This window comes from Podarcis erhardii (assembly GCF_964252035.2).
Source record: "Podarcis erhardii genome assembly, chromosome: 7".
Classification (NCBI taxonomy): domain Eukaryota; kingdom Metazoa; phylum Chordata; class Lepidosauria; order Squamata; family Lacertidae; genus Podarcis; species Podarcis erhardii.
The window spans coordinates 46,529,706-46,541,541 of NC_138511.1; the positions used below are offsets into that span (position 1 = coordinate 46,529,706).

General features: G+C 45.4%; 1 protein-coding gene across 1 annotated transcript; it reads left to right on the forward strand.

The window, feature by feature from the left end:
• The first annotated feature begins 1,682 nt into the window (after positions 1-1,682).
• Positions 1,683-9,491, forward strand: RRAD (RRAD, Ras related glycolysis inhibitor and calcium channel regulator). Its single transcript, XM_081871964.1, has 5 exons — positions 1,683-1,790; positions 2,675-3,076; positions 5,892-5,965; positions 7,292-7,496; positions 8,580-9,491. The coding sequence occupies exons 2-5, from the start codon at positions 2,683-2,685 to the stop codon at positions 8,855-8,857; spliced, it is 951 nt and encodes a 316-aa protein (XP_081728090.1). The 5' UTR covers positions 1,683-1,790; positions 2,675-2,682; the 3' UTR covers positions 8,858-9,491.
• Positions 9,492-11,836: the final 2,345 nt, after the last annotated feature.

Consider the following 11,836-nt stretch of genomic DNA (forward strand, 5'->3'; position numbering starts at 1 on the left):
TCAAGTCATGCGCCGTACGTGAAGAGCTCTGCTGGGTCAAGGCCAAAGGCCCATCCAGTCCAGCGTCCTGCTCTCACACTGGGAAACCAGATGCATTTGAAAAGGCCACAAGCAGGACTTATGTAAAATGGCACTTTCTCTACATGATTCCCAGCAAATGATATTCAGAAGCCCTTCAACATTGCCTTCCACAGTGGAGGGAGAACATCACCATCACGACTAGCAGCCACTGATAGCCTTAATCTCAATGAATGTGTATTATCCCAACTGGGAAAGGCCACTGCTCAGTGGCAGAGCATGCCGGTTCCAGGCACAATCCTCAACTTTGCAGGGGAGGGGCAGCTAGGAGAGAATCCTGTCTGAAATTCTGGAGAGCCACTGTTGACAGGGTAGACAATATTGAGATAGATGGACCAATGGTCTGGCTCAGTATAAAATAGCATCCTTTGCTCCTCTGTTCCTCTTTTAAAGTCATCCAATTTGGTTTCCGTCACTACATATTGTGGGAGCAAATTCCATAGTTTAACTATGTGAAGAAGTACCTTATTGTCTGTCCTGAATCTTCCAAAATTCAGCTGAGTTTGAGTATTATGAGTGGGGGAGAAAAATTGAGCTGTAAAAGCTCAGGCTGCCATCCTATGCACAGACTCCCCTTGCTTGGACACAGTGGGACTTACTTCTGAGTAAACTCGCAGGAGATTGCACTGGCAGCTGAGAAACACGACTCTGTGTGTGTGCAAGGCAACTTGTATTCTCTCATTCTGGGGTCAATCTGCAGCAGCAGGACAGGTACAAATCAAGGGCCAGCCTTCCTTCCTCTCCTGCAGCTTCCCCAAAATCGAGTGCCCTCCAGCTGCTTTGGACTACAACTACCATCAACCCCAATGCTTGCTAGGACTGATGGGAGTTGGAGTCCTAAACAGTTGCTGGGCACCAGGGTGAAGCAGTTATATATTCTTAACCTGGTTTGCATCTTGTGATCTGTCTATGCTGACTAAAGACTTCTAGTCACCTTATAAATATGAAATGGTGATTAAGACTTATGATTTCATCAGCCTTTTAAAGCTACCTCATTCTCAGTTATTGCAATTATAATGAAATTTAGGGAATATCGGAAATATTATCTGGTATAAATGGTTAAGTGGCAGAATTCCTAACATGTTATTTAGAAGTTGTTTGTCATGGAATTCGACACACTTTGTTGCATTCCTTGTCATTTATATCTGCTTGCCAATGGGCTCTGTGCAGTTAAACATAGCAACAAAAGAATTACAGAGTTGCAAGAGACCTCGTAGGTACCTTTCTCTGTCTGCCAAACAACCTCTGTCACTCAGAAAGCTTGTATATTCAATAATAATAATAGTAATAATAATAGTTCGTTGTTGCTTGCTGCCGGCTTATGGTTGGGCATATGCTTCTTTCCATCCATTTTTTAAAAATAGCAGGGACGATCCCCAATTCCGCTGGGGGGTAAAAACGGCGGTGACTCACCCAGCTCCCGTCTGGCACCTCTGCGCGCCCCCTCCGGGCCGAGGGGGGGGGGGCGGGGAGCAGACGCCCCGCGGGAATTCTAATTCAGAACCTGGTTGGGTTCTAGCTCGTGGCGACGTCACCAGCGGGGCGGGGCTGAGCTCTCGGGAGCTGCATAAATGGGCGCCAAGAAGCCCCGAAAGGGAACAGAAGCGGAGCATCGCTCAGTGCTGGAAAGGACGCAGCGGCAAGTGGGGACAGGGAGCACGAGAGAAAGGCGCTTTTCCGGACCCAGTTCCCTTAGCTACATCACTTCCAAGGTAAGTCGACTGCCTTTGATGCGTGGCTGTTAAGGCGGGGTAGCTTTTGGCATGGGGGGGGGCGGTTGTTCGACGGCAGAGTCCCGCTGCAGGTGGGGGGGGGGCATCCCGCGATCAGGCTCGGCAGGATCTTTCGGAAGGGGTAGAGCGAGGACTTGGTGGGGGCGGAATCCGCTTTGCTGCTTCTGTCCCGGGCCGGACATGGCAGAGACACCCACCCAGTTGTGCGTTCGAGAGTCGAGCACACCAGGCAGTGGCGAGAGTCGTGGAAGAACTGATTTCTCCTCGTGTCTTTGCTCTGCGTCTCTGTCATGCATGGATCCATAACTCTGCTCCGGATTAGGGATGGAACCCCGCGAGGAACTGCTTGATCAGGAGCAGGAAGGGGCGTTCATTCTCCTGTGGATAAGGAGCGCTTGCTGGATCAGGATAACGTGGCCCGTCTAGTCCAGCATCCTGATCTCCAAGTGGGCAGCCAGACACCTCTGAGAAGCCCGCGAGGAGAGCAGGAGCGCAGCACTTCCCTCGCCCCCTTCCAGCATTCAGAGGCGTCGCCTCGGGGGCCACCGACGGCCAGGCGGAACATAGCCGTCGTGCCTAGTAGCCCTTGATATCCTTGGGGGGAGAGCGAGAAGTCGCTTCTTTCACTCTCTCTCAACGCATTGTTAGCGACTGTGAGTGTGTGGATTTGGAGTGTCTAGCTAACTCCGGATTGAGTTCGGAGCTAGAGAGAGTGTCGCTGTGATGTCCGCCCCTGCCGCTTTCCTGTTAAAAGCGTGCCTCTCGCCCAGTGTGGAAGGGAGGCGCACCATAGCCAAGAAGGGGTGCGGGGGCGCGCTTATTCCGGATTAGTGAAAGTGCCGTGTAAACGTCTTTCTCCCCAGGCGCCCCCATGACCCTGAACCGCGGCGACAAGCTGAGGTACCTGGACAAGCGGCGGGGCAGCACGCCCTTCGCGGCGCACCACCTGCAGCAGCAGCAGCAGCACCTGCACCGGCGCAGCATGCCCGTGGACGAGCGCGAGCTGCAGGCGTCGCTGCCGCCGTCCCCTCGAGGCGAGCTCTCGAAGCTGATGCGCTGCACCTCCTACAGCCCCGCCGCCGAGGACGACGAGGCGCACCGCCAGGGCTGGGCCTCCGACTCCTCCGACTCCGTCATCTCCTCCGGCAGCGACTCCGACAGCAACCTCTACAAAGTCATCCTGCTGGGCGAGCACGGCGTGGGCAAGACCAGCCTGGCCAGGATCTTCGGAGGGGTGGAGGACTGCCCGGATGCCGAGGAGGCTGGTGAGTGCGGCGGAAAGGGGCAGACTCCGGGGGTGGGGCGCAGACGGGGGGCAGCGTGGTGCAATGGCTGGACTAGGAGTCCTGGACTAGGACCCAAGAGAGCAGGGTTCAAATCCCCACTCAGCCATGGAGCTCCCGGGGTCACCTTGGGCCAGCCTCACCTACCTCACAGGGTTGTTGTGATGACAAAATCAAAAGTGAGTGGAGAATCCTGTGTGCCAGGTCCAGCTAGTCGGGGGAAAGGCAGGACAGAAATGGAATAATAAATAAATCAATTCAAAAGGTAGCAGGAGATCTGCTGGGGAAATGGATCTGCAGAGGGCTGTATGCCTGAGCAATGTATGGATCAGTCCACCACCACCTGTCCACAAATCAAGGAACACAGGAAGCTGCTTTATATTGAGCCTGACCATAGGTCCACCTACTGGCTTATTATTGTCCACACTGACTGACAGCAGCTCTCCAGGGTTTTCATGCAGGGAGTCTTCCCCAGCCCTCCCAGGAGATGCTGAGCATCAATGCTGGGATGGAACTTCTTCAAAGAATTAGGAGCATGGGGAATGGCAGCATACGGAATCACCAGAGCTATAGGTCCATTTAGCTCAGTATTGTCTGCACTGACTGGCAGTGGTTCCCGAGAGTTTCAGATAGGGAGTCTCTGCCAGCCCTACCAGGAGAGGCCAGAGACTGAACCTGGGACCTTCTGCGTGCAGAGCCCTCCTGGATCAGTCCAGTAGTCCACAGAGCTAAGCATCCTTTTCCCCACAGTGGCTAACCAGATTGTGCCTCTGAAAAGCCCACAAGCTGATAGGCTTTCTTCCTTCATCATGATTCTTTTATTGCCTCTGTTTAAAGCCATCTCGGCTGGTGGCCACTTCCCCTTTTGTAGTAGCAAATTCCTCATGGTAATACTGTACTATGTGTGGGGGTGGATTAAGATATTTAGAGACCCAAAGCACTGCAAAGATTATGGTTCCCCCATATGTAATTCAGAAGAAAAAGAGTATTAAACTGCAAAATTAAAAAAAGTTTTTTTCAAAATGACACAAAGTTTACAAGTATGCTGAAATGTCCATACATGTGTGGAATGTGAAACACCTGATCTTATTCCCTTGCTTTATTCTGATATGCGCCAGTGGGGTTTCTCCCTAGTTTAGCTGGGGAGAAGTAATAAAAAGAGAACGGAAAAATGGGGGAAGCATGTGTAGTGTAAAGAAGTCAAATGTCAAATTCCTGCCCCCACCCTATTCTCTTTGTGTGTAAAACAGAGTTGCGTTCAGGCCAACTCTGTTTCATTTGACAACACAGAACTCTAGCATTGACAAAATCAGACATCCGTACAATACTTGTGGGCTTCCCTAACAATGGTGCTGAGGACACTGAAGGGGAACAGCTTCTAGGAAGCTTTGACCCCCCCCCCTAAGATTTTATGATATTTCATTTCCCTTCAACCCTGACCACTGGCCATGCTGGCTGTGGCTGGGGGCAATTGAAGGCCAGCAACTTTTGGAGGATCACTGATCCCCCATGCCTGCTGTAGAATAAGTTAAAATGATTCTTTGGTGGGGAGGGGGAACTTGTTGGAGAATATTCAGGGGGTTGGATTAATGTATAATTACTTGGAAAGTAACTTGGAATTACTTAGAAAGTTTTGTATTAAAACTGTTGCCTTTTGGAAATTTATTTTTATTAGTTTGCAAATTATTATGGAACCACAGAGACAAGTAACCAACCAAACCAAAATACTGTATCCAATTAAAGACAAAACATACAAAACCTAAGCATATTAACTAACAAACCCAGTCTAAAATAATGACTACCCTATTTCTCTGAATGGCATGGGCAGAGATGCTTGTAAACCTGAAATTAAACTATATGAAATAAAATCCCACTATACTGAAGAGAAATGATCTGGATCTTCCTGTCCCTTGAGTGCTATTTTTGTTCTGCATTGACTAAATTCCAGAGGTTTTTTTTTAATTAATACCACAAGGATATAGTCAGATTTTTTTTTAAAAAAATCACACCTGTGGATATGGCAGATGTGTCTGTTGTTTGACTGAAAAAAGTGGATTGAAGGAAGCTCAAATTCTGCCTGTTGCATTTTGTTATTTGAAAAATATGCCTTGTGTGTGTTTTATCTTCCATACTTTGGTTGTTGTTGCTTGAATAGTTGAATAGCCACCTCCACCACCTCCACCACCACCCATTCAAATCTGAATAAAGCAAAATAAATGTTAAAGCATAGCTTGCATTGGATTGATTCCATGTCCTTTTCCTATCAAGTGCTGTGCTGGAACTGTTTGTACAACAATAAATTTAGAAGGGATGATAATTGGAAGCAGTACAAGGATGGCAGAGGCTGCTTTGTTTATGCACCAGATAAGGAGTTGTATCACCATCTAGTTTGTTCAGGTGCTTAAGCTTAACTGCACAGTTAAGCTGCTGTTTTATATTTCAACTGATTTGGCACCTCAGTCTTAAAACACATCTGCTTTGACTAGAGTCCCAGGATTTTCAAATGGAGCTAGATTCCCAAATCCTACCACCCTATGGCTACTCTCCTGGTAGTCTTACTTTGCAGTAAACATGCTTAATGTTGCACTAGATGTAATATTAAGCATGTTTACTGAAAAGCATGTTAAGAGTTAATCTCATGGAGTTGTCTTAACTGGATTTTGGATCTGACTCACTGATGCTCATAACGCAACAAATATCTTACAATAAACATTTTGTGGTCCCTTCCAACTCTACAATTCTATGAATCTTGAGGGGAGATTATGTTATCCTAATGTCTTTTTAATTTCCTTTATAGGAAACACATATGACAGATCTATCATAGTTGATGGTGAGGAAGCTTCTCTGGTGGTGTTCGACATTTGGGAGCAGGTAAGGCATTATTTACTTTAAATGTTACATAGATTCTGTGCTTTTTTCTGGGGAGGGGGGGATGCATATCCCTAAACATTTTTGAAGGAAAAAAAGCACTGCATAGATTTGTATCCCATTTTGTGGCCCAAATTATTTTCATGTGTTCTAGTGATTGCTTGCAACAAGTTAAGCAGCATTCTGTGCAAATTAGTAATATCTTTAAACAGATAACCAGTTCATAAAGCAGTAAAGCACAAAGATCTGGATGTAGCAAACTTAAGTCTGTGTGTACACTACTGTATATCTTTAAAGCATATTCAAAATACACTTTTTCTAAACAAATAATGGGCACTGTAGTTTATCCCTCAGAGTTACAATTCCCAGCAACTCAAAGCAAACTAGTGTCCAGTGTTATTTGGGGAGGGAATATGTTTTGAATGTACTTTAAAAGCACAGTGTGCACCCTGTCATACTACAGTACTATAAATGCTTGCACTGCTGTGCCTTCTTACCCCTTCTTGGTCCCTTCCATATCTTGCCTCCAGTGCAGGTCTGGGGAATCTCTGAGCTGCTGCATATTGCTGAACTATAACATCATCCCCATTGGCTATGCTTGCTGGGGCTGATGGGAGTTGTAGTTCAGCAACATATGGAGGGCCAAAAACTCTCTACCCATATTCTGCTGGCATGTTCTTTAAATCCAAGTAACCATTCTTACTTAGAGCTTTAACATATGCAGGGGTCAGCAACCTTTTTCAGCCGTGGGCCGGTCCACCATCCCTCAGACCTTGTGGGGGCTGGACTATATTTTGAAAAAAAAATATGAACGAATTCCTATGCCCCACAAATAACCCAGAGATTCATTTTTAAATAAAAGCACACATTCTACTCATGTAAAAACACTAGGCAGGCCCACAAATAACCCAGCAATGCATTTTAAATACAAGGACACATTATACTCATGTAAAAACATGCTGACTCCCGGACCGTCCGCAGGCTGGATTGAGAAGGCAATTGGGCCACATCCGGCCCCCAGGCCTTAGGTTGCCTACCCCTGGCATATAGCCACCTTGGTTTGGCCCAGGCTCATATATACCAGGCAGGTAGAGGAGTGCCCTTTTGTGGGGATTTTCTGGAAGAAGTTTAATTTTTTTAAAGTGTTTTGATTGTACAATATCCATTTCCCCGCCATGAGGTCTAGTGGCTTACTTTGAAAAAATCGACCCACAGTGGGATGATTCCTCCCCCAACTCAAGTTGCTAAAATAGTTACCAAGTAAAAAATGTCTAACCTAATGTTTACTTTGTTCAGTACAAACCTCTCTATTCCTATTTTTAACTGTAGGATGATAGTCAATGGCTCCAGAGCCACTGTATGAAAATGGGGGACGCTTACATTATCGTCTACTCAGTGACGGACAAAGTTAGCTTTGAGAAGGCCTCTGAGCTGAGAATTCAGCTACGAAGAGCGAGACAAACGGAGGACATTCCGATAATTCTCGTAGGAAACAAAAGTGACCTGGTCCGATCACGAGAAGTTTCCGTAGATGGTAAGTTACCTTCTCCTAATATAAACTCAAGTGTTGGGCACTTTGCTGTTGGGAGTTGGTGGGGTTCTAACAGTGATTATTGGGAAGAGTTTCCTAAATCGCTGAGCTCACCAAGAATTCAACCTGCACTGCTGCAGAGAGGTGGGGGGCAGAATGCAGGAAATGTGAAAGCGCCAACACTGCGTTTGTGGGGGCTGGTTTCACATATGCATGTTTACTGTTTGATTGCAAGATACAAATGATGACTTCCATGTGCCAATGGACCACTGTAGATCTAATCCCAAGCAGGATACCTGAAAACATAGCAATATATAGCAAATATAGCAATATAGATATAGGAAATGGAGCTGGTTCACATACTCTGGTGCCAATCCAGTGTAAAGAAGTCAAATGACGCTTGTGTTTCTGTGTGAACCAGCCATTTGTCACTGAAGTAAGCTGTCTAAACCTAGGCACTGTAATCCTGGCAGCCTGACCCTATCTATAGAGGTGGGCTACAAGTTTGAACATAGGAAAATGCCTTATACTGACTCAGTCCATTGGTCCATCTATCTCAGGACAATCTACACTGAATGGCAGAGGCTCTCAATATTTCAGATGGGAGACATCCCCAGCCCTATATGGAGATGTCGGGGATTGAACCTGGGACCTTCTGCATGCAAAGCAAATGCTCTATCACTAAGCTACAGACCATACCCATGTATCTAACCAAGCAGATTCCTGAAACACTACAAGACATGCTTACCAGTATTGAGCTAGATGGCTAAATTGTCTGATTGAGTATAAGGCAGTTTCCTATGTATGTATGCGCCCACACTTGCACCAACATTTGACACTTGAGATAAGAGTTTCTAGTATCTTATTCCTGTGAGTGACTGTAATTTGTTTTAACTGTTTTTAATATTGAATTTTAATTTGCCATAACCTGCTACTGGTGGGTAATAAATTGAATAATGATAATCTCCCACCCTATGATTTTCAACCCTTGTATAATCTCTTTCCACCAATATTTGGGAGGAGAGCATGTGCTTTGCTGGCACATCATAGTTTTAAATAATTCGGTGTCCTCCTTCTGCCCTCCAGAGGGACGTGCCTGCGCTGTTGTGTTTGACTGCAAATTCATCGAGACTTCAGCTGCTTTGCATCACAACGTCAAGGACCTGTTTGAGGGGATCATCCGGCAAATCCGGCTACGCAAAGACAGCAAAGAAGACAATGCCAGGCGGATGGCTAACACCAAAAGGCGGGAGAGCATCAGCAAGAAGGCCAAGCGATTCCTTGGGAGAATTGTAGCCAAGAATAACAAGAAGATGGCATTCAAGGCCAAATCCAAATCCTGCCACGACTTGTCAGTCCTTTAAAAAATGGCTTTCAGCAGGACCAGATGCTGTGTGTGTTTAGTGTGGGTTGTGAACATGCCTTTGACTGTTGAAAGTGTGTGTGGGGGAAAGGACTTTGAAAACACAAAGCTGCACAGTTGGGAGGAAAAATATGCTCCTTGATGCCTTACAGTACCGAAGCAAGACTTGGAAGTAAGAATACTGTGTCTTCATGGGTAAAACGGTTTATAAGCTTCAGTGTGTGCAAGCTACTGAACTAATTTTCATTCAGCGGCTTTGTATGCCTGCATTCTCACTGTGTATATTTGCCAGCTGTCCTGTGGACATCAGGGGTGCAAAGATAAGAATGGACAATGGTACACACACACAAAATGCAAAATGTATCACCATCAACTTGTCTCCTTTGCAGAGCAAAACTTGAATACATGTACGCAGGCTCGTACACTCTCCTCTTTGGTAAATATATTAAAAAGCAATGATCTTTTAAAAACTAAATGTGGGCTGGTAAAAGGCCATTCAAAGCGCATTTGGATGAGTGAAAGGGAAAAAAATGCAGAATATAGTTTTTTGAAGTTTTAATTTGCACTTTCATTAACTGTTTAATTTGTTAAATTGTTTACATGCAGATTTTATAATAAAGTATTTCTGGTTATAATCTGTTATCATGTTTTTTTTCCCCTTATAGTAAAGGCATTGGGAGAGCTAGTGGTATTTTAAAAGTGTCCAAAATGCATATCATAGCATTCAAAGTTTGCAGACTTTTATTTTTAATTAATAACCAAACAGAAAACGGCAGACCAAGAGAGTCCAAATCTTTATGCAGTAGCTTGCCCCCTAAATTAGGGGAGCTCCAGCAGTTGTATGCAAATACATGTAAGCCTCAGAGGGATTATTGTTGATTTTAAATGAAGCACAATTTGATAAATTGCTATTTTGAACAGAGGATCTCTCTCTCTCTCTCTCTCTCTCTCTCTCTGTGTGTGTGTGTGTGTACATTGCACTCTTTCCCTGTTGATTGTCTTCATACTCCATTGGTTTCCCAAGCTGCCTTCCTCCCATAATAAGGCTATGGATAGATATGATTGCAAACAAGGCTGACTCCAAGTTTCAGTGGGCAGGCACCAGCACTGTAATGGAGCCTGCTGTGGTGCTTGGGCCTCAGATGCTCTGTGGTGATGCTGGGCCTGATATTCAGTACTCAAGCTTTGGAACTCTGAGGTAGCAAGGGAAGAGCCTGAAAGTTAATAGCAAGTTGGCAAGGCATGGGTTGCACTCTCATTTCTCTCTCCCACTCTTCAGTTCAAAACTGCAGCTTCCTAAGGATGCTTTTCTCTTTAAACTAGGGCTGAGTACAAACAGAGTAGTACTGGTTTTTCCCCACGTAGTTCACGAACAATCTAGAAGATCTATTGCATATATATTTTTTGCCCATGAAAAGCGCATCTTGAGAAAGTAGTTTCATTCTGAAAATGAACACTCATTGCAGATTGAGTCTGTGTTATCACGCAATGTGTCTATTTCAAAATGGACCTAAGTGATCCTGGTGTTGTAGGGGGCATCCAAGATCATATATCATGATCACAACCGCCACTTCCTTCTTCAGTCACCTGGGGCATGTACGGGGGGGAGGAGCGTGGATTACATATGAACATAAGATCCTGCTGGATCAGACCAATGGTCCATCTAGTCCAGCACCCTGCCAGCAGAGGCCAACCAGATGCCTGTGGGAAAGCTGTAAGCAGGATTCAAGCCCAAGAGCACTCTCTCCTCCTTGGCTCCAGCAAGTGGTATTCAGAAGCCTCTGACTGGAGGCAGAGCACAGCCATCATGGCCAGCAGCCAGTCGATAGCCCTCTCCTGCATGAATTTGTCTAATCCTCCAGTGGGAACGAGTTCCATATTTTCACTATGTGCTGCATGAAGAAGTCCTTTCTTTTCCCTGCTCTGAATCTTCCAACACTCGGCTTCAATGGGTGCCCATGAACTCTAGCATTATGAGAAAAGGAGAAATGCTTTTCTCTATCATTTTCTCCGTATCATGCAGAGTTATTTTTTTTACAGTGGTACCTCGGGTTACATACGCATCAGGTTACATACGCTTCAGGTTACAGACTCCGCTAACCCAGAAATAGTGCTTCAGGTTAAGAACTTTGCTTCAGGATGAGAACAGAAATCTTGCTACAGCGGTGCAGCAGCAGCAGGAGGCTCCATTAGCTAAAGTGGTGCTTCAGGTTAAGAACAGTTTCAGGTTAAGAATGGACCTCTGGAACGAATTAAGTACTTAACCCGAGGTACCACTGTACTTGTCTTTAACCTAACCTAACCTAACCTAACCAAGTGAAGGTTTCTAAAAGTTTTCCAAGTAACCACACCCACCCCTGCAGGCAGCAAGAACTTGAATCGATCTAGATTGAAAGCAGCATGTTGAGGGTGAACACGAATAAATCCAGGTGGAGAAAAACTACACTTTTGTTATCCAAACAGGCTAGTGTGCATGCAGCCTCCATTTACAATTCTAGTCCAGTTATGGGGCTTACATCTGACTTGGCATGTATAGAATGGCTCTGTAAAATACAGCAATGGCGGAGAGGCCTTCTGAATTTAGCCCTACACAGGTAGCCTAATGGCCATTGTTTATGTTCAAATGAATTCAGGCAAAAGGAACAAGTTAGCCCACCTCATCCACGTAGCAGAGACTCTCAATGGATTGTACAGAAATGATACTCCTGACATATTTTTGGACATTCACTCTTATTTATTACGCACAATTTGAACCTGTTCTTTCATTTCAGCTATTGGTAGGATTAGAAAATAAAGTTTCAGCTGCTATAACCCTCTCTCTTTTACATTCCCGTTAAGATTTTGTGAGCAAAATGGGGAGGCCATGATTATGTTCTTCTTGGAGACACAGCCAGCTCCAGCTGCTCCCACCACCTCCAAAGTGATAAGTTGAAAATGCTTTTTTAAAATAAGTATAAGCTCTATTTAAAGCTCAGCTGTT